Source organism: Scardinius erythrophthalmus (genome assembly GCF_964197995.2).
Source record: "Scardinius erythrophthalmus genome assembly, chromosome: 25".
Taxonomy (NCBI): domain Eukaryota; kingdom Metazoa; phylum Chordata; class Actinopteri; order Cypriniformes; family Leuciscidae; genus Scardinius; species Scardinius erythrophthalmus.
Window position 1 is genome coordinate 13,690,573 of NC_138245.1, and position 27,650 is coordinate 13,718,222.

The following is a 27,650-nucleotide window of genomic DNA, read 5'->3' on the forward strand; positions in this document are numbered from 1 at the left end:
TACAATTGTACTTTAATTGACTAGTATTTTCATTTTTCAACCAGTATAATTGTATGGATATTGTGATGAGGATAATATAAGGATGATATCAGAGAGAATAAGCAGTATACTAAAGCTATATAAGAAATGTCTCAAAGTGATATTTCATTGTTTTGAGAAACTTCTGGCTTGTATTCTCCTAACCAGTTTAAAAAAAAAGAAGAGAGTAATTTAAAATGTTTGTATTTTAAACTTGCATGCAAAAATACAAAAGCAAAAACAGCACATTTTCAGAACAAAATGTCCTGAAATAAGAACAATACTGTGGAGTACTATTCCTCATCATTCACCAGCTATGGTATAGTTGTTGTATTTTTACTGCACATGCCCTGGTTAAATAAAAATACTAGCAAAGGCTTCCACCCCTGCACACTGGCACAGACTCGACAGAGCAATGTAACATCTCCAACTCAGCAGAAGTTTAAGACGTGCCATTTCAAGACAAGTTTCCCTCAGGGACAAATATTTTTAAAGTATCGTTGAAGTCACATTGCGAAATGCTCAAAACTGTGTGCATAATACTAAGCAATCAATGCATCATTTCATATCAATACTGCACAATCTGAGATATATAATTTAAACATTTACTAGAACATGTATTGAATTGCTGGACCCATAGTATTTCAGAAATATTGAAGAACATTTTAGCACACAAGTTTAGCACATTTGTGAGTCTCAGATCTCGCCTGATCTTAGATCAGACCTCAAGTACATTATTCTTTTGGCCTGAATGTTTGAAGTTTTTGTTGCTTTTGGATGCACATCCATTCTCCACATCTTTCAATGGCAGATCCTCTCTGTCATTTCTTTCTGTAAAGACAGAAAAGACCCAATTATCAGGACAAATACAACATTTTCAAGTTAGCTAAAGCTGAGTGCATTCACTAATGGCCACCAGTGTTGGGGAAAGTTCTTTTTTTTTTAAGTAATGCATTACAATATTGTGTTACTAGTACTAGGCTACTCCCTAAAAAGAAACTAATTGTGTTACGCTACTTTTGTGTTACTTTTCTTACCTGGGCTGGGCTTGTTTGTTTTTTTAAAACAAAAAAACAAAACTTCTATTTTTATGCAAATGTAAAAAACATTTAAGTGAAATGAATAAGCCTCAGGCTGAAGGAAATGCAAAATCACGCCTGTACAGTAGAAGGTGCAGCTCAAACTTTTCAGTCTGTATTGCAGAATGATGCAAGAGAAAGAAAAAGAAAAGAAAAGGAACACACAATTAATTTTTTACCAACTGGTACTGTTTAATTGGACCATTAAAGCTCAGCAGCAAAGACATGGTTAATAAAGTGAGACTAAACACTTATTTGTGTAATTTTAAATGTAATTATTATAGGTTTGCATAATTTTCTGAGTTTGCATTTCACTGGTTTTATTCATTTTGAGGAATACTGAATGTGTTTTTGTGCAAGTGAGATGAGTAAATGCCTGCTCACATTTAGTCTAGAACAGGGGTCGGCAACCTTTTTGTCATAAAGTGCCATTTTTAAGTTTCCGAGTTCATCGCTGTGCCACAACACACATTTAGCCTATATATATATATATATATACACACACACACATTTTACATTTTCAAAATAGCTAACACAGAAATAGTACAAACATTTTTAATATTCTCTTGAAATTTGTTTTAGATTTAGATAGACAAATTATAGTATTTATAACTCTTAACTAGAGATGCACCGATTACAATTTTCTAGGCCGATTCCGATTTCCGATTTTTCATTGAGTTTGACCTGCTGATACCAATTTTAGCCGATTCCTATTTCATTTTACACTTTACAGCACACACAAATATTTATTTTCTATATATATATATATATATATATATATATATATATATATATATATATATATATATATATATCTATCTTTTTTTTTTTTTTTTTATAAAATACCATATCCTTTTACCCAAACTGAATAATAAAAACAAGTTTAAATGGGTACATTTTTTATAAATATTTTTGAGTCTTCATTTTCTTTTCTGACATAACCTAATCCAGTTCATGTTAAAACACACTAGACATGCACATTCTGTGCATTTTGGGCACTTTTGTTTGAAATCATATTTATTTTGTCCTTTAAAAGTGGGCTTTCACTTTCATTGAGCGTGAGCAGCGCAGACAAAATAGACTCGGCGGCGAAACCCGCGCTTCACTGCTGCTCACGCGCTGCTCCTGCTCCCGCGTGAATGCACTCATTGATTAACATGCACGCCGAAAAAAATATGCGTGAAACGGCCGTAATTCACGAGGTTTCCGACATGTGCGTTCCGTGTTTTTTTACTATGAGGAATTATTACATCAAAATGTAGATCTGTGTGCAGGTAGACTACTTTATCTGAATGAAATACATACACTACTCTCGCATTTGCGCGCGTGCCAGCGATTAACCCTCCGCGTGCCAGTGATGGCACGCGTGCCTTAGGTTGCCTACCCCTGGTCTAGAACTACAATAACCATCATGTTTACACTTCCTCTCGATTTCTCTCAACATGGGGACAGGAGAGGTGTCAGTCAATAAACGGAAAAACAAAGTAACTTGTGTTTCTTACTTGAACAAGTAACTGCATTTGAGAATGTAACTGCATTACTCGTTACTAATCTGATTACATAACTCGCGTTACTTGTATGTGTTACCCCCAACACTGATTGCCCCTCTGCTCTATAACAGTAATGAAAGCGCAGCTCTCTCACCAGTGGCTCCAGCTCCGAGTGGTCGATTAGGCTGAACTCAGAGATGAAGAAATAGTAGTGTTTGTAGCAGGTGTTGATGTGAGCCTCAGCCCCCATACTACAGATCATGTCAAAGTGATGGATGTACACATGTACAAACACCCGAAACAACCGACTCAGAATCTTTTTGCACACCTGCTGAAAGTTCTTTGGAAAAGGGACTCCTAAAAACAGAAGAAAACCAGTGTCAACCTCATCACATTGCTTTGTATCATAAACACATTTCAAAATGGTAGACTTGTGCTGTGTGATTTTCTTCCATGTGAAAATTCAAATGGTATTTAAGGAGAAAAAGCCTACTGAGTATTTCTCAAGGGTTTTAGCAAATAGTTCAGCCTGTGGAATTATGAATTGTTGGCAGTGCTAGTATAGCTTCTGTAACTCTATCCAGCAATTTTTTTTTTTTTACCAGACAGAAGTATGTGTCTTGTGTTCCCTGGCCCCACAAATCATACAGGAATTCCTGAGAAACTTAACTGGATATTTCTGTCTAAATATTTTTGTCCTATTTCTTTTCATTTGCATTGATACGCTAAGGTTTTCAAAGCTACTTACTGAAACAATAAAAAGGTCACAAATGCAGGAGTCTGAAAAGATAGGAAAACCTTGTAAAATCTAGTTTAAAACACAAAGAAATGTACTCTTTGTATTCATGTTGGTTTCATATTTTGAAAAGTTTTATGACTCTAAAAATGGGGTTTAACCATAAGGAAGTAATAACATATTTTCCCATACTGTGAATATACATGTGTTAAATATATTTTAGGGTATTTTTATAAAAAGAAATATGAATTCATAAAAATATCATTATGTTAGGGTCATTAAAAAGGTCGAATAATAATTTTGATCTTGATCCAGCCAGCAGGGGTCTGCTTTATGATATAATTTCCTGTGTTATGTTTTTTTTTTCCTGAAAATGTTTGCATGTTGGTTGCCCTATAAACTCAAAAAGGTTTTTCAAATATATTAATAAGCAGTGAAGCAGTTTTGTTAAGAAAAAAAAAATCTAATAAATAATAATAATAGATAATGCCAAACTATAAGGTTTTCTTTTTCTCACTAAGGTTTTCTTTTCAAGAATTTCATTGTTTTAATGGCATGTTTCCTCATTATGATATTAGGACAGTTATGCACCCTGCTATTTTTTGTACTTTATGCCCCCTATATCAAATGATTAATTTAGCAATTAACAAAAAATAAATTAGCATCACGTCATTAACAGACTGCACTAGTAGCCCTATCCCAGCAATGAAGATGTCAGGAAAACACATTTGACATCACAGACCTACTCGTGTAGGAAAGATGTCCTCATTATTGATGAGTGACTCGATCCAGTTCATCAGGAGGTTCATGTATATAAGAGCAGGCAGTTTGGTGGGCCTCTTGTATTGATCCCCATCCTGCCACCTGTATTCATATCGTGGCCCTCCAGACATGATGGGACAGCTCTTCTCAGTGCAGAACTCGCTCACGGTCCCGTAGATGAGGTTGATTCGATTGAAGAAATCCACCACATGCACAGCTATCCAGTCATTAATGTTCTCTCCATCGGGCAGCTGCACCACTTTCCTCAGGTCAAGGCCTGATTTCAGAGACGCTTGGGCTCTTTTGTACAGCTCAAAACGCTGGGTCCCAGGTTCAAAACGCTTTCGAGGCCGGAATGTTTTGTCTTTGCTGAAAACCTGACCCAAGCACAGAGCCATTGCTGAACTGAGCAGGGTGATGGAGGAGTCAGATCCAGTCAGGATCTGGCCAGTTGTGAATGTTGACTCTTATGATTCCCTGGGCCCTCGTCCCATCCGATAAGGATGTTTCTAGAGAGAAGAAGAAAGTAAAGCAATGCCTCTCTTATATATATATATATATATATATACAGCTCTGGAAAAAATTAAGAGGCTACTGCAAAATTAGCAGTTTCTCTGGATTTAATATTGATATGCATATTTATCTGTTTGAGTAAAATTAACATTTTTGATTTATTCCACAAACTACTGACAACATTTGTCATTGTCATTTAGAGCATTTATTTGCAGAGAATGCAGAAACTTTACAAAAAAAGATTACTTTTACTTTTCAAAATGACAAAAAAATATGCCATGTTTTCAGACCGTGAATCATGCAAAGAAAACAAGTTTATATTCATTTTTAAACAACACAATACTAATGTTTTAACTTAAGAAGAGGTCAGAAATCAATATTTGGTGATTTCCAATCACAGCTTTCATGCGTCTTGGCATGCTCCCTATCAGTCGGTCACATTGTTGTAGGTCGAATTTATGCCACTCCTAGCGAATATATATTATTTCTATTATTATATTATACATTTCTATAATATATATATATTTTTTTTTTCAGAATTTTTTGATGAATATAAAGTTTAAAAGATATACCAAGTTCTGGCATGAAACTCTAGATGGCGCAGGCTGATAGGTCCTTAACTCATTTGGTAGCGAATGTAGCGATTGCATTGTCATCTACATTAGCGCAGCTGATTGGTTGCTCTTGCATCTGCGGGCAATGAGCTGCGGCCAGGGGGCCAATGTTTCATAAAACATTGAAGCTTCCCCCGGGCACCGCCATAGATTAGCAGACCCCCACCTGCTGTTAGCATTCCATTGACTACCATTCATTTTGGCATCACTTTGACAGCGAATAACTTTACATCTGAGGCGTTTAAAGACTCCATTTGTTCATTATTTAATTCTAAAGAAACACGAAAATGTGTAAAAGGCTCCATTACCTTGTATCTTACGTTATGGCCCCGTAGAAGCCGTTTTTGTAAAAATAGGCTAACGATTGCGTCATAACCACGCGACTCTGCCGCACAGTAGAGAAATTACCGTATGGATAGGAGGAGAAGTTCGCGGACAATCGGGGGGACGTGGAGGCAAAATGACAAAATAATTAATCAGAATACTTAGCAAAAGTTTCTCCTGCTCCTAGCTCATGGACACCTCCTACTCACACTCTCCGTCTCAGCAAGTTTCAGAAGGGAATGATTCAGATTTCTCTTGGCACAGCTACTAGAAGACAGACGGGTTGCTCACGTCACATCTACGTCGTCAAGCTCAGTCTGAGTCTGTGCAGTACGCTCGGCCATCAGGAAGTGAGTGCTTCTAATTGACTTCACTTTTCTCTGTTGAATCCAATGGGGTCGCTGTGTCCATTTCTTTTACTGTCTATGGCTGCGGCTCAACATTCAAACAAATACCGTTAGTGTTGCCGTTAGCAGTCTGCAGCGCGCTTTCAGAAACCCTCCACCTTCCCCAGCTCCACCTGTATAGATCTGCTATAGGTAATTCATGCTATATTATACAGCAGCAGCATGTCTTACTTGCTCACAGCAGCGTGTCGTGTATGCATTGGCATTAGCAAGTCTCGGTATGCTCTGCAGCAGCAGCGTAGCAGATCTATTCCGCCAAGACCAAATACATTAACATTGCCATATCCATTACCGTGCCAATCTCTCCGAGAGTTGTCATGACAGAACAGCATAGACATCTTTTATAACATTATATAAGTCTTTACTGTCACTTTTGATCAAATTATTGAATCCTTTCTGAACAAAAGTATTAATTTCTTTAAAAAAACTTACTGACCCCAAACTTTTGAATGGTAATGCATATAAACTTCATAAATAGACCACTACAAGCAAACAATTCATTTAATTCTCTCTATGCATTAAGTTTCCATTTGCGTTGTTTTACCCACATCACCATTTTCATAACTTCCTGTGTTTGTTCGAAGTGGCTGAAATGAGATGTGTTTTGGAGGGACTCAATCAAACCCTGCCTCTCTGTTTTCATTTAACGTCCTGGCTGTGTATCCATGATTGAGTCCATCCTTTCTTTGTCTATTTTTGATAAGTCTTGTTTTTCTTTCCCTCTCTTTTTCTCTCTCCTCCCCTATTGACAGAAAGCCTGGTTACTAGATAAACTGTTAAAGTTTCTCTTACCTCTCATAGCCAATGTTGAGATATATTTTGCAGGAACATTTTAAAGTTCTCATAAGTCTGTTTCTGGCATTTGTTGCTGTAACTAATAATGCATATCACAGTATTGCACTTAAAACAGCCAACTTGATTTACTCTCTTCTATATATTTTTCAATTCTATGAAATAGACATATGCCCGTTTCTAAGCAACGTGTTAAATATTCTCAAGTAAAGACTTTATAATAGACACAGTTGCAGAGGTTGGTTTGAACTCAATTAATTCAATATGGAACCAAAGGACAGAGGAGTTATTTGTCCACCCCTCCAACAATCACGTCAAACACTGACGTGTCTGATCACGCTTTCTCTGAGCCCCCACGGCACATGAGCTCTGACATTACCACATTAACACAGATCATGAAAACAATAGCATCTTATTAATGAAAAGAAGGCAAGTAAAACTGGAGATTTTAAGGTCCCTACCTAAAGAATCTGGCTTTAGTCCCGCTTTAGACACTTGGAATGTTGTGGGAAACTTGAAAAGAATTCCTCTGGCTCCTGTTCTTTCCAAGAGGGAACAGTTAAAATCCAAATTGTCTTGTGAGGATTCTTTCCCTTTCCCACTCATCAGCCGGTCTTATCCCTCCAAACCTCAGTTAAGAATACAGTATAGAGTAAAAACAACAAGCTGAAAAGTTACTTGGCTTCCTTTCCTGTGTATGATGTCATATCCTGATTTTGTCTGGTAGGCCCTGTTGTCTGTTTTTGTGTGCCTGTGTGTGCGTGTCGTGTGAAGTTAAAAGGAAAGATTTCATTGGTGGTGGGAGGAGCATCAGTCTGTGAAGTCCAGTCCCACATCAAGCCACATCCTTTGCCCTGCCCAGCACCCCCCCCCCTTCTCAGACCATTTAAATAGAACATTTGGACCATATTTTTCACTAACTTATATTTTAAATATATTAAAAAACTCAATATAAGTTTAATATTACATTTGTTCATAACTTGTCTAAAAGTTTAGAATTCATTGTGAAGACGCCAGATTTAAGACGCCAAGTTTGTTGCAGATAATTAGGTTTTATCTTTAGATAAAACATTTTTTTTTTTACTTAAAATTGATAAGTAAATAAAATCAGAAAAACAGTTCTGGGTTTTAGTCTATTACTGAATACAAAATACAAGATAAAAATTGTAGTTAATGTAATCTATTACATTCCACATTTTTAGGTAATGTAATCTGACTACTTTATTGATTACTTTTAGATTACTTTTGACTTAACTTGTTTATAACATTGATTTGAATAGTATAATCTTGTACCATAATGATAAAAATACAGCGAGAAAGAAAAATTATTCCCTTTTTTGTCATCAATAACATGAATTGCATTAGATTTTACATTATCAGGGTTTCCCAAACTATAGTTTGGGAAGGAACTGCAGAGGTAAAAAAAAAAAAAAAAAAAAAAAATATTAATTTAAAATATTAATTTTAAAATAAGTAAATTTATAATAAAAACAATCAAAATAAAACACTAACAAAAAGATGAAATATTTGATTTGATGCTGTGTGGCCTGATTAGTCTGTGTGTGCAATTCCACAAAACTGGAAGACTTTCTGAACAAATTAGTTTATATATATATATATATATATATATATATAATTTTAGAAAAGAACATTTAAAAAAGATAAAACAACAATTAGGGAGAATCAATGAATTCTGAATAATTTATTGCCATTTTTTGAATGCTGAGTAATCTTGTCATCAATAAAAAGTCTGATTATGATATATTTAACATAATATAATCTAATTACAAGAATTTAATTCAGATTACATATAATCAGTTACTATTCGAAGTCGAACTAACTATAAACACTCTGAGCACAATTGTGAAGTAATGTAATTACTATTAGTGACCACTAGATGGAAATAAATATTTAACAAATTATTAAGTGGCACAATCATTGACCTTGGGTTTGAATTCTTTTAAAGTATAAAGTAAGTAAAAAAAAAACATAAGCATATATTATGAAAGATTAGAACGGCTTTTTACAAAACTTGGAGAATCTTTATATCTTGAGTAATGAAGATAATTGGGATATGCTTGATGAATATGATTAATGGAAATTTACATTAAAAAAATGCTTGTGTGTTTTTGTTTAGGCCTATATGAGACAATGTTTAATTGTTTTGTAAAAAATTAAATAAAGTACACTGTTTTCACATTTACTGAGGCATAGAATTTGTCTCATGTCTATTCTAAATCTATGCAAATTATATTTCTACAATTTTCCAAATTTTTTCAACAGTGGGTGTTGTTTGTATTTGAAATATTTATGTTACAGATCAAAAACTAGATCTTCAAGAAATATGTGCCAGTGATTTTTTGCAGTGTTTGCTATTTATATGCATGTTTGTGACGTAGGCAGAAAGTTCTTTATGTACTTTCTTTTCAGGACATCCTAAACCAGCTGTGCCAGTTGGACAATTTATGACCTGAAACCAGATGTTTCAAAACTAAAACTTCTTTCTTCAAATGTTCATCAAACTGGACTGGGCTTTGGTCACTGCAGGGCATCGTTGTCATGTAAAATACCTGACCCCGAGCCTAGATTCATTTTTATTTTTTAAAACGTACAAATCATGCAGTTTGTCTCACAACTTGTGGGGTTTATTTTGCAATATTACTTGAATATGAACAAGTACAAATATTGAACTTTTTTTGGGGGGTGAATTTAAATAAAAATGAAAGGAATTACAGAGTTTAATTAAACAGGCCACTGAATGATGTCGGTTTACTGACCTGTTATCCTGCGCAGCTGTTACCCCGACATCATTTCAAGTGTCTTATGTGCTGTTCATCTTACTTGTCATACATATAGCAATTACCCTTAGCTTAGGTGGTGTATGCAGTTCTAAATGTTTTCCCTTATTTAACATGAATGACAATAATAAGGTTTAGTAAAAAGACACATGTCTTACCAATCATGAAGAAAGTCTACTTTGTGGTACAGCCTATACCTTAGATTTAATCAGGGAATAATGAGCAAAGCAGTGAATGAAAATAGTTAATGTCTAATGTTCCACTAATGTTTATTTCATTTTCATATCAGCTGCAGACATTAATGTACCACAGCTTTCAGTAATTCTCGAGAATGTGACCCAGTGACTTAAAGGAGAACTCCTTTAACTCCGCATAGGTTTACCGCGTGATAAACCTATGCGCGTGAACTCGGCAATCGACTACTTTGGACTTCAACCGAAAAACAGGATGTAAACACAGATATTTGCGCTGGCTTAAATAACATCGTTTTTATTAATATCTTTCACATCTACTGCAGTCAGATCCACTCGTGTTCACTCAGAAGGAATCACTCACATTTTCTGTGCACTTGTAATGACACATCAAGGATGTTAAGAGGCTAAAAGCAGGTTTAGTACTTGCCCCATTGAAGTCAACAGGGTGCAAATTTTAAAAATAGAATAACTCGGTGTAGGCAACACCGATTTTTGTCGTTGTTCTCTGTATTGACAGCACTCCAAATGTACAAAAAAATGAGCTCAATGTTAAAATTGACCGGAGTTCTCCTTTAAGAAACGAATAGATGGACAGAACAGATAGAAAGAACAGACAGATACAAATAAGCCAAGCTTTAAAAGATAGATAGATAGATAGATAGATAGATAGATAGATAGATAGATAGATAGATAGAGACTATAAATATAATTTCACTCACCTAGCACCAAAAATCATCCTTCTGTCCTTTTAAATGTCCGTGTTAAAATAGAACGTTTTGCCGTTTAGCGAAGCTGATAGAAATATTGAAATATTCAAATTCAATATCTCTACTCTCTCCCAGAGCTCTGCTCTCTCCATCAGCGCTAGAAGTTCAAACTAATGTCACGTAATTTACGTCTCTACAATGATTGGTTGATATACCAAGGGGGACAAGCCTCCTCATGTGTTTTCTCTGGTTTTTCTCAACACTCAGTCTAACCGCTGAAAGTGGAATACTCGATGGTGATTGGATAATGTTTATCACCAACGGAGGCACAAGTCCCCGGCTCTGGATTTTTGCATCCCCCTCCCTTCTCCTTCTCCCCAGACTCGCTTCAGCAGTTTCTGAACGACTGTAATTACATCGGCAGATTCGGCACATAGGGGAAGAGCAGCGGTGGTTCCGACTTCAGTAATATTCTGAAATGAATAACTGGGAGTTTTATTAACATTAATGAAATGAATAACTGGGAGTTTTATTAACATTAAATCGTCTTGCTCCCATTGCCTCCCCTGACGAGCCGCCACTGATAGATATCTATAGATAGATAGATAGATAGATAGATAGATAGATAGATAGATAGATAGATAGATAGATAGATAGATAGATAGATAGATATTCAATGTAATTTATATTGTTGACATACTTAACCTATATATGAAGAGAGTGAAAGTGAAATGATAAAAGATGTGCAGTAGCCTTGTTCATCTGGCTGTTTTGCCACTGTATGGTTGTGTCTCAAAACCTTCAAAACCGCCTACCAAGACAGAAAGAGACGATGCCCAAAAATTCCAGTAGGTCTTGAGACACAGCCTGTGCCATTCTCTCTCTCTCTCTCTCTCTCTCTCTCTCTCTCTCTCTCTCTCTCTCTCTCTCTCTCTCTCTCTCTCAGAGGGCTGGGTTGAGCCTACAAAACACCTGAGGGGAAACCACGAAAGTACAGTTGGTTTTGGTGAGCAGGGCAGGACGACAGAACCATCATTCCCACCTGAAGAGGACTGGAGCCCTGCTTCATCATTTCACAGGTTGGTCTCGAGATATGTAGCCTACTTAAGAAGGGAAAATTAGTAAAAACTTTAATTCGTGAAATGACTTTAACAATGGACTTTGCGGTTCCCACGTGGTTTGACGCAGAACAGTGACATTTTGAAGAAGTAACGTTACAGCAACTTCTGTTTACTCAGCCTCTGAAAGGCTGCAATTGGTTTAATTTCAGCTTCGCGTTGTTTCCTGTCTTTTGTTCAAGGTGTGTCGCAAGAAGTCGAGATCCGAAGAGCCAAAAGCGTTAAACGATCTGCTGTTAGAGCCCGAGCACTAAACCCGTTACAGGTGAGTCTTTCCACAGTTCAATTCTACTAAACCACATTTGTATTGCCAGCATGAATTCGTACGGTGACAAATTATGCAATGTAATAATAGCATAGCAAATATATAAGTATTATTATTATTATTAAAGTAACCTATTATTAAAACAATACAGTAACAGTGTAGAGCACTAAGAAAGGAGCCATTCAATTTAAAAAAAAATAAAAAATTGCAGAAGTAATATCAAAAAAGATAAATAATGAAGACTGTAACTAAAGTGGTTTAGTGATGGAGACAGACTCAAGTTTATTCACCATTCTTCATGTTAGCAGACTGACTCAAACATGATCAAATATGTAGTGTTTCAGTTTTACTTTTATCAACATATATTTCAAAGCTGTTTATTGGGCATTCTGTCAAAGCGTAGTTTCGATTTTGCTGTGATCGCAGAGTGGACACAAGCTGACTTCCTGTGGGGGCCTTGCTTTCCTGTGTCTGCTTGTTTCTACAGGCCAGGGACTGTGTTTTTAAGTCTGTATGTTGTCAAGCTGCCTGTCAGTTTTTATCTGAAGCGACGTTCAGTGTTCCCTGGAAATCATTCCCCCTTACTAGACCCATACAGTTGAGCTACAGAAACAAGCACATATGTTTCGTTTGAGAGTGATATTAGTGAAACATAGACACTAAATCACTCTTCTTTCAGTTTCCTAAAGTTGCTTGCGTCAAAACGATAGACTGTTTAAATAGATTACAAGTTCAATTTTAAAGGGATAGTTCACCCCAAAAATGATAATTTACTCAGGCTCATGTCATTCCAAACCTAAATGATGACCAAATTAAAAATTTAGGGTGAACTCTCCATTGAAGCACCACTTGTGTGTATTGTAATAGGTGATTTATTCTACATCTGAAGAGGTGGAATACTTTTCCTCTCGTTTACTTTCCTGTAGACATTGGTGATCTCCCTTTCAGAAATGTTTAACCTTGGACAAAGGCAAAGTGAAGGTGACCTGTTCCTCATGGTAATGCTTAGTAACGTTAAAATAAGAAGCTTGTTTAGTGACTTGTTTACAGTGTAAACTTAGGTGTTAACCATGCGGATAAGTGATGTGTCTTGTAACACAATGTATGTTTACCTTAAGTTTAGTTTTCCATTGAATTGTTTAATTGAATGAACTGTTAGACCCCGTATACTGCTGTATTCTCCTTCAAACTGCTGATAATATTTTAATCAAACCTAAGAGAAGAGCTCCATCTTAGCTGTTAGTGTGTTGAAAGATTGTTTCACTTGCTAAGTGTTATGTAAGTTTCCTCTTTAGAGTTCTGTTAGTTTCCGCCAAAGAGATGAATGACACCTTGCCTAGTTTGTGTGTTCAGTAAACACCCATTAACCTTTTGCATTCTCTTTGTGGGCTGGAAGGTATTCTCGTACTTACGATGGCTGAGAATAGGAACTTAGGAACACTTATATTAGTCAAGTTTCACTTGATGGTTTACTGTTGTATGCATTGTTGGTTATATTTCAGTGTGCATGTTCAGTGACATCTAATGAACTTTGATAAGACTCACTAGAGTTTTTTGGAACATTGTGTCTAAGGAATTCAATGAGTTCATAAGATTAATCTTTAAAGTTGGCATGAAATGAATGTTTGTTCACCCTGTCGGTTTTCTAAATGCATATTATAAATCTAATTGTTAATGATTCAGCAATGCAAGCATTTAGTTAATTTAATAATGTTTAATAGAATTGTCATACCTGGACCTTCCAGTGAAACGGCATACTCTCTCTGGTGGCGTATGCAGGACTTCTTCAATCATTTAGTCAATTTTTTTGATAATCCATTACACTCGGATGTACGTCACGTTACGGAAGAGAATTTCTGACGCTTCTTCCGTTGCATTACAGTTTTAATGCAAAATCCCAACTTCTCTTTTTTTGCCAGTTGTTCACAGAAGAGAGAGACTGGGAAGTTCTCTTTTGTAATGACTGTAATGAGATTTTGGATAGTTTTGTGTGATGCAAAATCTAATTTAAACCTTGCAACAGAAAAGTTTTTAGAATTGTGCAGAAGTGCACAAAGTCATGTTTTAAAGTTGATTATGCAAAATGAATAAGAAATGTCTTATTTTGAATAAGAAGATTCTGTACAGTTTCTAGATCAAATAAGTAAAATTGTGACATTGACCATGTGAATTCCTTTGTTTGTACAAAAGACCAGGTTTTCTTCCATTGAAGCACAAGATGCTCTTTGAATCATTTTGAAAATTATGCTGGAGAACATTACCAACAGCTTTTAGACTTGGAGTTCATGCAGTGTGAGAGAAATTAACCAGAAATGGAAATTCATTTTCACACAAATTGTTATGTTGATGATCATTTATAATGATTTTTGTTTTATTAAATTAAAAATATGCTAAATATGAGCATTTTTACTAGTGGTCTCAGACGTTTTAACCTCAGTGAATTGTATATGTATTTTGAATGTGTAATTGATTTCAAGTGAGACTATTAGCATGGTCATTGTGACATTTCAGAATTAATGTATTTGCCAACCTGATGTGACATTGCTGTAAAATCATGTGATAAAGACATACTTAAAGGGTTAGTTCACCCAAAAATGAAAATAAGAGAGCAATGAGAATGTTTGGTGCATGTGTTATTGACAGTGTTTCAATGCGTAAGGTGTAAATGCTGACTCTCTACACACCTGCACTCCAAACACATTGCTCAGCCTCGCTGAATCAAACAATCACATTGTAGTTTAATTCCATTCATTCCTGAAACGAGGCATTCCCCTGTGACATACTCGTTCCTCACTCATTCCTCTCATGAAACAGCGCTGAGTAAGACGCATCGGAGCTCTTACCTAATGTGACAGCTCGCACACTTTTTTTTCAATTGTTTTTTCAATTGTCTCCACCAGTAGTCTGGTATCTAGATTATTTCACGGAGAGCACCTGTTTAAATATTTGTGAGTAGTTTTACTAATTTGATTGATAGAGATAATGGCAGGCAGGCCAGATTAGTGTTGTTGTATGAAAGTTGGATCATTTTCTGGACTTTTAATTTATTTGTTTACAAATTCGGTCCCTCCTTTTAAATAAGCAACCTTAATAATTTGGATTTCAATTTTAAAGTAAAATGGTTATTTAATGGTCATTTCGTTTAAAGGCATAGTTCACCCAGAAATGAAATGTCTTTCAAAATCCTATGACTAATTTATAATTTAAATTTCAGTTGGTTCCTTGCACAAATCTATTAATATATTCACTGGCTTCAGAAGACTTTGGGTGCATCTCAATCAGCTCACTAGCTTCCTAGTTCTTGAATCAGTATATTGTGTACATGAATTCGGGCACTGATAAGGACCCTGGCTGGCTCACTAGACATTGGGACGCTGATGAATGTATTTCCAGTGACATGGCAATGTCTTCATTGTACAACATCACTACTGGTATGAACAACAGCAGAACTGATATCTTTCTGACAGAGAAACTGTTGAGGAGCAACCTTGGAATATAGGGCCCCAAAAAACTGTTAGGGTGAGTCGATGATCACAATTTTCATTTTGGGTCAAGTATCCATTTAAGTTCCCATTACCAAGAAAGAAGGTATTGCACTGGCCGTTGGATTGAGCGCCTGTCTTGACAGATTTTGACAGTTTTGGAGGCCCGACAGGGGCCATGTATCGTACTGGTTAGTGGTTAGGCACTGGGTTATTTTGGTAGGGTGATATGTTTTTTTTTCTTGTGTACCGCAGAAACTAAGAAATACCTGTTTGCAAACACTCTTGGTGCTGAATATTCATATACCTGGCACTGACAGGCTAATTTAACCTTCTTAATGCAACAATACATGCTTAAAGTCTTTCTTGAAATGTCACCAGACCCTTCATAGCCAAGATTACAATAAACTTTTGTATCTTGGCATTAGCATTATTCAGGGGTTGCCATGGTTCCATGGAGCATTGTTATTAGATGAGCCATTTGTTGTAAAAGCCCTCAGCGAGGTACAGTACAAAGGGAGTTTGTGAAATGTGATAGCATTTTTTTTCCCCTGGTTGCTGGATTGAGACAAACACACATTCTTAGCCTCTTTTAAACCAGCCTAAATTGGTTTGCTGGTTTAAGATGGTGTATCTGGTCACCCAGCATGGATTTACCATGTGTTCCTCTGGTTTAAGATGGCCTGGCCTGCGTGGTCCTTGCTGTATGGTTTACAGAATAACATGGGCTTGATTCTTTCCAAAATGAGACAGAAAGTTTCAGAAACCTGAGCTACAGGAAGCTGAATGGGGTCTTTTATGATGCCATTTTGTGTGAGTGCACAAGTATTTATTGTACACACGTTTTTTTGCCATATAAGCATTCAGGCCTTTAAGAGTAGTTTTGATAACATGCTTTTTTTTCACCTCCCTAAACACTGTCCTGTAGAGCAGCACATGCTGAAGTAACTTATTACAATTACCTCAACAACAACTCTGTAATCACACACTCATGCAGTGCGTGGATTATTCAGTGACCTTCAGACCAGCTGACATTTTAATCGACTCTTTGTCATTAATTTTGCAGAGCAGTCGTTAGTGGTTAACCGCTATTTAGGGTTGTTTGATTTATGGATTTTTGTGAAAGTTGTGATTATGATTTTAAAATTATTTTTTTAATCTCTAGGTTTGCTGTACTTGTATTAATAATATAATAATAATTGTAGTATAACGTTTTATTCAAGTTTTTATTATTAATATGAATTATTATAATAATCATTGTAGTATAAAATAATAATAACAACACTTTTTATACCACAATGTAACACACACCGTGTAACGCCGGGAACACCGACTATCGCAGCAAGCCTAGAATGTAGTAAAGTAAAAGTGAAAGTTTCCCAAAATAAAAATTCTCTGATAAAGTACAGATACATACAGTGCTATGCATAAGTTTAGACACCCATGCTAAAGTTGACTAAAAAGAGGAATAAAAAATCATCTTTTGGAAATTGAACTTAATGCCTTAATTAAAAAAATTAGGAAAAATCCAACCTTTAAGGACACCAATTTTCTTTGTGAATGAATAATGTATCGTAAATAAATAAATGTTCTTCCTTAAAATACAGGGTGCATAAGTCTGGACACCCCTATGTTAAATTCCCATAGAGGCAGGCAGATTTTTATTTTTAAAGGCCAGTTACTTCATGGATCCAGGATACTATGCATTCTGATAAAGTTCCCTTGGCCTTTGGAATTAAAATAGCCCCACATCATCACATAGCCTTCACCATACCTAGAGATTGGCATGGAGTACTTTCCATAAGATCGTCTCTCAATGCAAATCAAACCAGCTATTAGGTTAACTGAAATAAAACCATGCCAATCTCTAGGTTGTAATTTGTTTAATTAAGGCATTAAGTTCAATTTCCAAAAGATGATTTTTATTCCTCTTTTTAGTCAACTTTAGCATGGGTCTAAACTTATGCATAGCACTGTAAATGTAGCCCACTTAAGAACAGTAACGAATTAAAAATTATTTGTTACTGTCGACCACTGTTCAACATACAATACTGATCCTAACGGAAAACAACTGTACAGTATGTTGCTCAAGTCCTCAGGTTACTCCTCAGGTGAACACAACTGAAGTTTACAGAAGCCACACCCTCACCGCAGCAGATCTCTCAACACAGAGGCCATTTGTAATAAGAGAGTCCCAGATATCCATTCATTCTGAGTAAGAGAGCATGAGTGGAAGGCCGGGAGTGTTTGTTTAGAAAGTTTGTATGGAACAGTTTCTAGTTGGCCTAGTTGAGCTAAAAAAGGAATTTACAGATTGACAAACTTGTCATAAGTAATATAAGCCAAGTGCGTAAGCTGAAAAAAACTTGAGTAATGTCTTTTCTGTCAAGCTTGTGAAGTTTTTGGTCTTGACTAGCTGGAATGAAAGTAATTTCCTTGTCTGTGGGTTGTTACTGACGTGGCTCTTGATTCACTTCTTTGTAGGAGAGCTGTTCTGTCTTGTTCTTTCTCGCAGATCGAATATCTGATAGAAGTTGTTGGATTGTTTTGTTCAAAAGAATGAAACGTGCAATTTTCTTAACTTGTTTTCAGGGTTTGAGATGTCCAGGAGGGTGGAAGTTCAATTAAAAAATCTGTAGAATTCCATATAGTAGTTTTGCAGAATTTGTGAATGCATTTTAAATGCAGGCTGCATTTATTTAAGTAAAAACAGTAATAATGTAAAATATTATTACAATTTAAAATAACTTTCTATTTTAATATATTTTAAAATTGTTAATGGCAAAGCTGAATTTTCAGCTGTTATTACTCAGTCTTCAGTGTCATATCATCCAGAAAGCATTCTAATATGTTGATTTGGTGATCAAGTAACATTTCTTAATTAGAAAAAAAGAATAATATAAAAACTTGATGTTACTGCGTTTTGCTTTTTTAGGGCAGAATATATATCTTTATCACTACTAACTAAACTGTAGTAAATATCAGGTTTTTGGTATCAGATGCATTGCTTTTGAGATGTTCGTGAGCAGAATTGACAAATTAATATTATGTCATGTGAACAGATCGTTCAAATAAAGTTTCTTTCAGTGTGCATACAACTGTGGATGCATCTGTGTTTGTGTGCCAGTTACAGTAGATATAAAAATAGGGTAATAAGAAATCAGGACAAACCCAAGAAAAGAGAACAAATTAAATGCTTTAACCTTATTGTTCTTCTTGTGGCCTAGTTCTGTTCTGCTTCAATTCACACAGCAGTGCCAATGAGGTGAATTGACCACCTTTTAGGACTTCTCTGAACATAAATTCAGTTGACTCTTAATGAAACGTCACATCCAGGTGCTGGGGTGGTTAAATTCCATTTGTTGTGTTAACATCTCGTCTCTTTTCTCATCAGCATTTTTCTTTTACTGACAAGATGCTTAAAGAAGGTTCACATTTTGAACATTTTACTGTGATGGAGATTTCCAGGCATTTCCAGCATGGCTTGTTTGGCCAGCAGAAAGCACTTTTTTTTATCCAGCACACTTTTAGCATAGCATACTAACATAGTACTTCTACTATCTATATAGTGTACATTTTTGCACAGTATGCTAATTTTCTGCATCTATAAAATAACAGGAGGACCACATTTTTTTCACATCTCCTTAACTCTTGGCAGTCAGATTACACAACCAAGTGAAATTTTTATGTAAAAAAACAACAACAAAAAAACAACATTTCTCTATTTAAAGTGTTCGCTTATTCTTTAAGCTTGTTCTGCGGAGCACTATCAGAAAACCTCCACCTCCCCAGCTCCACCTGTTTAGATTGCTAAATTATTGAACCCCTCTGACCTGCAAGACATTCTGGTTTTGTAAACTAAAACACTTCAACTTAAGGCATCAGTAAACCATCATAGAAAGTTTATTAATACACATTTGTGACCCTGGATCACAAAATATTTGTGGCAATAGCCAACAATACATTGTATGGGTCAAAATGATCGATTTTTCTTTTATGCCAAAAACCATTAGGATATTAAGTAAAGATCATGTTCCATGAAGGTATGTTGTAAATTTCCTACCATAAATATATAAAGCATTTATTTTTGTGAGTGAATGCTGCACCATCGCAAACATAAATGGACAAATTTAAAGGCCATTTTCTCAATGTTTTGATTTTTTTTTTGCACCCTCAGATTGCACCCCCAGATTTTCAATAGTTGTATCTCGGCCAAATATTGTCCTATCCTAACAAACCATACATCAATGGAAAGCTTATTTATTCAGCTTTCAGATGGTGTATAAATCTCATGTATAAAAAAAATTTTTTTTAAAGAACCATTTGTGGTCCAGGGTAGGGTTGTAACGGTATGAGATTTTCACGGTATGATAATCGTCTCAGAAAATATCACGGTTTCATGATATACGGTATTAAACAATCCTTATTATTATTTTAATCATCTGCTACAATGCCCCTTAAATTAATGAAAACAGATAGGGTTTTTTGGTTGAACATATGGTTTATTAAAACAAACTTTTTTAATGAAAAAAAAAACTTTTTTGTGTGAGTCTATCTTTTGGAAAAAATAAGAAAGAAAAAATAAATTCCCATTTGAACAAACATGTCTAATCAATTGAATTCATAAAACCTTAAATTATTTTTATTCTTAATTTATTAATTATTATTTAAGTTAATTATAAGATAGTAGAGTCTTATGAAATGTATTTTATTTCCTCAGAAATTCTGGGTAACTTGTCTGATATAATTTGTCTGGATTCTATGATTTAATACAAATATATTATTGAAAATGCAATCAGATGAAATGTAACAACTTTTGTTTGTCTGGATAGGGTTACTAAATTAAAACAGACACAAAACTATATTTCTTAATGTTTAAATAAACTTTATTATTGTTGTTGTTATAACTAAGCTATATTCTATTGTACAATAGTAACATTTCTTTAAGCTAAATCGAACTTTTATTTTGACAGGTTGTACTAAACACCTATGAGTTTCAGTCAGAGTGTATTTGATGATGATTCTTTTAAATAAAAGCAGAGCAGCTCTGGATATGTTCATGTGTTCACGTCCTCATATGAGTGAGACGGCAGACGCTTTAAACACCATGAGCGTCGTCACACATATTTGAGTATGTACTAGGCGAAATGGCGCTGCTCATTCACACAGAACAAGCAGAATATACAGGGTGGGCCATGTATATGGATACACCGTAATAACATGGGAATGGTTGGTGATATTAAAGTCCTGTTTGTGGCACATTAGTATATGTGAGGGCTCGGACATATCTTTATGCCTGTCGGACTCGGGTCGGGTTCGGTTACTGCTCTTTCGGACGCGTGCCGGGCTCGGACAGAAAAATTCGGCCCGATCCGCACTCTAAACCCATCTTCGAGGAAAATCCCGCGTTCGTTTTTCAGATAACAAAAGTATAACGTTACTTGTTTTCGGCGGGGGAAAACCATAGGGGAAAACGAGCGCACATGTATGGGTGGAGTCTAAGCAGTCAAGTGAAAAGAAGTTGCATATGCGCAGATGAGATCTGGTTTAATTTTTTTTTTTTCAAAACCGTGGATTGGCAAATATTTACGATATGATAATCGTACATGCCAATATCGTGATAAATCGTCATACCGGTATACCGTTACAACCCTAGTCCAGGGTCACATTTGAGTGATTCTGAGAGTTACTGAAAAATATCAAATTGGCTCTAAACATCCATGTACAAAGTTATGCAACCCTCAAGTATCAAATTTTGTAGAGAATCATTTACTCTTCATAACCTCCAATAAACGTTGCCTGTAAGTGCTCACAAGCTTCTGACACTTTCTACTGAAATCTTAGGCCATTCCTTGTGTGCAAAACTTCCAACTCATTATATTCTTTGGTTTCCGTGCTGCCACTGTTTCTTTCAAATCTCACCTAAGATTTACTAGCAAATATAAATCTGGTAACTCAAGAACATTCAGAACCTGATCCCTGAACCAAGCTTTGATAGATTTGGATGTATGCTTGGGATCATTAGTCCAGTGATCCAGTAAATCTTTAGTTTACACACTGAAGGCATCATAATCTTTGCCAAAATGGCCTGATACTTCAAAAAACCCATGACGCCGGTCATATGGTCAAGATTTTCACTTCCTTTTGCAGCAAAGCTTATGATCAAATCTTATTCCCCTTGATGAAATTGCGCTTATATATATATATATATATATATATATATATATATATATATATATATATATATAATCCCATATATTTATATATCATTTTTCTTTTTATTATTTGCATGTTTTTAAAAGAAATCTCTTCTGCTCATCTCTTGTGAAATATTACAATTTAAAACAGCTGTTTTCTATGTGAATATATAGTAAAGTGTCATTTATTCCTGTGATCAAAGCTGAATTTTCAGCATCATTCTAATATGCTGATTTGATGCTCAAGAAACATTTATCATTATTGTCAATGTTGAAAACAGTTATTTGCATTTTTATTTCAGGATTCTTTGATGAATAGAAAGTTCAAAAGAACAGCATTTATCTGAAATGGAAAGCTTTTGTAACATTAAACACTACCATTCAAAAGTTTTGGGTCAGTAAGAATTTTTATTTTATTTTTTGGAAATAAATAAAAGAAATCAATACTTTTATTCATCAAGGATGCAGCGATTGCAGTCTTTATAAATGCCTCATTCATTCATTCACTCATTCATTCATCCATTCAGTCTGTAATCGTCAACTTTGCAAATTTGAAAATAATGCATAACTGTATTCCCAAATTCATGCTAAAATCAGCACATGTCTAGTTCACTGCATTCATTCACTGTGCACTGAGACGCGGAGCTGATCACGTGCTGATTGCGTAAGCGAAGTGCGCACTTCTCTTTGCGCATCACAAACAGACAAGCTACGTCAGAAATCGCGTGCTGTCTGAGTAGGTACTACATTTCAATTTGAACTTACTTCGCGACTGTTAAAAAGTATGTTCTATATAGTATGAATTTGTGTAGTATGAATGTAATCCGGACGTAATACATCTGCTAGTTATCACGATTATCATGTGACCTACCAGCACCCTTCACCTCCATTCATAAATCCTCTCCTGTGGCCTCATGGGATATTAAAGTGTCCTTCGAATGCACACTTCAGAATCTCGGCAGAAGTAGTAGGTCATCTGGGCACCCTACTAGTAGCACACACACTGCTCATCCTTAAGGGGGTGGACACACTGGTCCAACAAGCTTGAATGGTCTGTGACACCAATTTCATGTTTGCAATGAGTATCTATCTAAGTATTTGTATTGTACCTGTGAACTTGGTTTCCGAAAGTCTGAGAGGACTTTTCCTCAGGCATCTCACCTTTCACCCACTTAACAACCAGCCAGCGAACCTCCAGTTTGACTGAGCAGTTGTCCGTTTAAGCTGTGATCACCTGGAGTGGAAAAAATTCATGTTCGTAATCTTTGTGCATCTGCTAATGAGTACAATGTTATTGATTTTCTTAATAGACCATCTGTAGACCATCCCCTGTGGTTCGTTGAATTTGTTAATGGTTACACTCTCTAGCCCTACATCTTGTGAAACAAGACCAAACCTGAATATGTCTTCATAAATTCTTTGATCCACAGTCACCTCAAAGATTTTCATAGATTGTATGGACTTGTTGAAAGCTCTTTGTGGTGAAGCACAAGGTTCAAATTCGATGATGTGCGGAAATCCTAAGTTGGTTCTGCAATGCTCTTAAGCTGCATGTTCACATTGCTAGTCATCAAATCAGATCAGTGTGTGTGTTTACTCTATGGTGTGTAGCAGCATTGGTTGCTATAGGATTGACTTGGGTGTTCGTTTTTTTTTTTTTTTTCTGAGTGGCCCTCACCATTATCGCTGTGCGTTTGATCAAATTTGGTGTATCACTGTAAATAATTATTGTTGGTAAAAGATTGTAAAAATAGGATTAAAAACCTGTTAATTGTTTAACGCTTAGTTACACACATGACATAAAAAAATGCAATAAACATTGATTTAACAACATTAGATGTAACATAAAACGAAACGAAAATACATCAAATGTGAAGTGTCACGCAGGGAATTCTGGGAATGTCAGTTTACTGTTTTTCACTGTCAAATTATACAATGACTTGTTCTTTTTGACTTCCAAGAACTCTAGAGTAATTTTACTCTAAATTTAAATTAAATGTAGGGTTAGATTAGTTATTCACTGTATATAGTAAGGAATTAGGCCTATATAAATTACTGTAATAGATCTAACCTTACATTTAAAAGTTTTTTTTTTTATGTATTTGCTGTTCACACTGCATAGAACAGATCAGGATTGGGCAGGATTGAATCAGAATTGGGCAGCACTGCAGCATAGCCTTAGTATCACTGACCCACAAGCAAACATAATTTTTTAAAAACATTATTATTATTATTATTTATTTTATTTATTTTTCAAAAATGAATATCCTTGCAGCTTTACTAGTATTCACTGGAGTAGGCTATGCCATCCATTTATAAATCTTTGCATGAACTAAAAAAAGAAAGTATGTTTGACATTTTCTAATGATCTGTCCAAATCATCTGTTTATGTGTCACAGTTTATGCAGATTTCTTTTTAACAGGACATAGTAGTTTACATTATTTGCATGAACATGACAGCTTAGCTTTTAGATTTAGTTTATGCAAAAAGAACACAGGCTGTTTTTAATATGTGTATGGTCACTGAGGGCTGTGCTCTTGTTGGTCTGGAGGAGGTTTTTGTATTTATGAGGGTTAGTGATGCTATAGATGCTGGCTTTGTGTGGCAGGGTGTGTTTCTCTGTTGTGCTTCTGGTAAGAGCGGGTGGTGTACAACAATAGCCCCCTTCATCATTACAGAGTTGCACTGATTTCTCGCCTCGGCTTGTGAATAATATTATAAGCGCAGGCCGGGAGGGTTCAGTTTTCAGTACTACAATAAACACACTATATCGTATATTCGGGAGGATTTTACTAGTGATAATAGGGTTGAAAATAATGCATGATTTTCTTAGCCATTGGGTTTCCCAAAAAGCGGGTCAGGTGACAAGTTTTTTTTTTTTGGTCTTGTGCAACTCTCAATGAAAATGAATGATGTTTGGTCACTTTTTTGCTGCTAATCACTGTGTGTGAACTCCCTTAAAAACACTTCTTTAAAGTTCAGTTGTGAAATCAAATCAGTGGTAAGGGCCGTTCACACCAAGGATGATAACTATGACAGTAAAGATATTCAAAGAAAATCGTTCGAAATTAAAAGTATAGCAGAATCCACACCACACCACAACTATAACAATAACAACACAGAGAACGTTTCGGTTACATATGTAATCCTCGTTCCCTGAAGGAGGTAACGGAGGCATCACGTCAACGTACCGACGAATTGGGATCTCGCCTTGAGAACTTAATCACCTTCGAGTGTAAATTAAATGAGCCAATGGACATTGGCGTGCAAGATTTGCATCTCACGCTCCACCCCACAGCATGGGTGTAAATATTGAAGCAGATGCAATGCACATTCAGGTTTTCGCTGAGGAGCCGAACTGGTGACCCGGCCGTTCAGCGATTGTACAGCAACTGTGGCGACGGGGACGTGACATCTCTGTTCCCTCCTTCAGTGAGCGAGGCTTACACGCATAACCGCGAGGTGACATCTCCGTTCCCTCATTCAAGGAAATGAGGGTTACAAGTTGCATATATAACCGAGACATTCCCTTTCAGTCAGTCACGTTCGTCACGTCGACGTACCAGCGAATTGGGATCCCTAACAAAGCGCCACTATTGCTGCCCCTTCCAGCGCCCTATGTAAGCCTCCTGATCCCCCCGCACCTCCTGGGGCGGAAGATGGAACAGGGCTTACACAGAGAAGGTCAGTCACTGCTGTTCCGCATGATCCATACAACGAAACTATTGGATAACACTGGGAAAGCGTGCCCATTCAAGTTTTGGAAAAGGACGTTGTGGAATCCACATCCTACCCGTAAGGATGGCCATTAGGGCTGTACTACATATGGAAGGTCTCTGAGGTATCTCCGGCTTAGTTGGGGGGAATCGATACCCAGTCAGAGCCGGCAGAGTGGGCTCTGCCAAAGGAAAGCCAAAGGAAAGACACGGGCTGACCGGGAGCCGTACCGTGGAAGAATACCCATATGAGATCAATGTAGGGATCAGAGGTCAACCAATGGGGGTACTTACGAGTCCTAGGCCTAGCGTCGGATGCTCCGCCATGTCTGACTGCCGAAGGTGGTGGTAGAGGAACTCAACAGGGCTCACCAACTGGGGAACTCTACTGGAGCAGAATAGCGCACTCATTCAGTCCTAAGGAGGGGAATGGTGCAGCAAGCCGACACTTAAGCGAGGTCTCCGGTGTTACTGGCTACTTTGCACAGTGTCTGTGCGAGTAGGCTCACTGGGGGAAACACATACTTGCGTAGGCCCCGGGGCCAGCTGGGCCATGGAGTAAAACAACTGGCAGTGAGACATGTCCAGGGCGACAAATAGGTCTACATCAACCATGCATGGACACTTGTTCTAGGGGAACTCCTAGAACTTGGTGGTTGCATCTTCGAAGCGTTGCACACCGCCAACCGCACCCTCTTGGGACCCAGAGATTTTATTGAAACTTTGGGTACCACCGGCTGTGGGGCCAGTGGTGGAACTGAAACAAAATTGAACAGAAGATTCTCCACCCTGCCCTCCTCCGGGGGAGGGAGTGATGCGGTCACCATCTCCCGAAGAGCAGACTGGTTTCTGGCTGAAAAAGGTGCCGTCCACGATTTGGTGACCTCTTCATGTACTTCCGGAAAGAAATGTGCTAGGGCAGTGCGCTGAGAACCAGCACGAGCTGCCCCGAGAGACCAATCGTCCAACCTCGGGGGTTTGGGACACTGTGGAGTCCTTCCCTCGAGCCCAACTCTCTCAGCGGCCCGGGAAAACATAGCCGTCAGTTCTGGGTCAGGCTCAGGCAACCCGAGTTTTGGGTCAGTTCTGGGTCAGGCTCCCCGTAGGGGGCAATGTAACCAAGTTTTCATCCCCGGAGGACTCAAGCTCACCCTCCGATGCAGCAATCGACATCTGATCGTCCAGCGGAGCCTCGAATTAGACGACTGGCCCCCCATGGGAAGGACCAGAAGCTCCACATCTTGCCCTCACTGTGTGAGAGCAAGATGTCCGGAATTTGTCCCGAACCCAGAATACTTCCCCCTTTTGACTGGGATAGAAAACCAGCCAAGAGTGAGGTGATGGGGTGGTGGAGGGATGCGGTGAAACTGTCATAGGACAGAGGTGAGGGAAGGCTACATTTTATACCGGCTTCTTCTTGTGCTGATTGGTTGATTACCTTAACGTGCTCCTCCCAAACTTTGTTACATAAAACTTAATTTAAAGCGGCAGACAACCAAAACTGCAATGTGTGCTTAGAATAAACAGCGTTATTGTTTATTGGTGTAGATGCTAATGTGGTTATTGTTATGGTTATCTTTATAGTTTTCGTTCTTGGTGTGAATTGGCCTTTACCGTTGATATGTATGATTTATTTCGATGAGTCAGTTCAAATTGCCTCACTCAGAAAAGTTCACTGTTTTCTCTGCATTGTATTTTTTTAAATTATGTATTAAGATGTTTTAGTAAGAATATGTAGGTTATTTGTATTGTTATATTAGGGAAAACATTAAATGACAAATAATTCTTAGGGATGCTCCGATCAATCGGCCACAGATAGGTATCGGCCAGTAATCACATTATATGACCTGATCAGTAGTCAGTAGGTTTGGTCGATCTCACGAACTGATCGCAATTTGATGACTTAAAAAACTTTAAAAGTTTACTGATGAGGCTTTTGCACCACGTTCTGCTTTGTAACTTCGAAAAACATTAGTAAACCATAGTAAATCGCACAGCTTTATTTAGAGCAGGTTGTTTAGATTGAAACGAGCCCACACACAATATAACATGATGCGTAAATCTTGAGAAAATCCTCACGGAGTGACATGACATGATGCTTGGCTAAAGCTATAGGACTTCCGGGATCCGATCGTGTCGTGATTATTACGCAGTGATATCCAACGTCATTTAAAAGTGCAGCCAATGAAACTGGATTTTGGGTAGGTTGGTTGATTTTGGGTTATGGTTTATTGGTTTGTCTACCATGGCTCAGAATGCCATAACTTTTGATTGCATTGAGATAACACAAAACTATCTTAGATGCAGTTGGCATGCTTGTGAACAATTTCAAACTTGATTTTATAATCTGTCATAAATACTTTCTAATAGTCATCATGTCAATCATGAACAATAACAATATAGATCAATAAATTGCATCACTCTTTACAGGGTTTTC

At 36.8% G+C, this 27,650-nt stretch overlaps 2 protein-coding genes across 4 annotated transcripts in view; one reads left to right on the top strand and one right to left on the bottom strand.

Moving 5' to 3' along the window:
• Positions 1-154: 154 nt before the first annotated feature.
• mob3c (MOB kinase activator 3C) lies at positions 155-10,616 on the bottom strand. Of its 2 annotated transcripts, none has more exons than XM_081357586.1 (4): positions 7,197-7,498; positions 4,066-4,594; positions 2,742-2,944; positions 155-849 (listed from the first exon to the last, which is right to left on the bottom strand). In XM_081357586.1, exons 2-4 carry the CDS (start codon positions 4,481-4,483, stop codon positions 820-822), a joined length of 651 nt encoding a protein of 216 aa, XP_081213712.1. In that variant the 5' UTR covers positions 4,484-4,594; positions 7,197-7,498; the 3' UTR covers positions 155-819. The 2 variants fall into 2 exon arrangements, with proteins under 2 accessions (XP_081213712.1, XP_081213713.1); XM_081357587.1 differs by lacking the exon at positions 7,197-7,498 and adding an exon at positions 10,447-10,616 and having other exon boundaries at positions 206-849.
• A 652-nt stretch (positions 10,617-11,268) lies between these two features.
• The window catches only part of elovl1b (ELOVL fatty acid elongase 1b), a 30,144-nt gene continuing 13,762 nt past the window's right edge, over positions 11,269-27,650 (top strand). Inside the window, exons 1-2 of one of the 2 annotated variants that reach the window (XM_081357772.1) lie at positions 11,269-11,513; positions 11,735-11,817. The gene's annotated coding sequence lies outside the window, so the exon portion shown is untranslated. The remainder of the gene's footprint in view (positions 11,514-11,734; positions 11,818-27,650) is intronic. The other variant, XM_081357771.1, reaches the window with a different exon arrangement.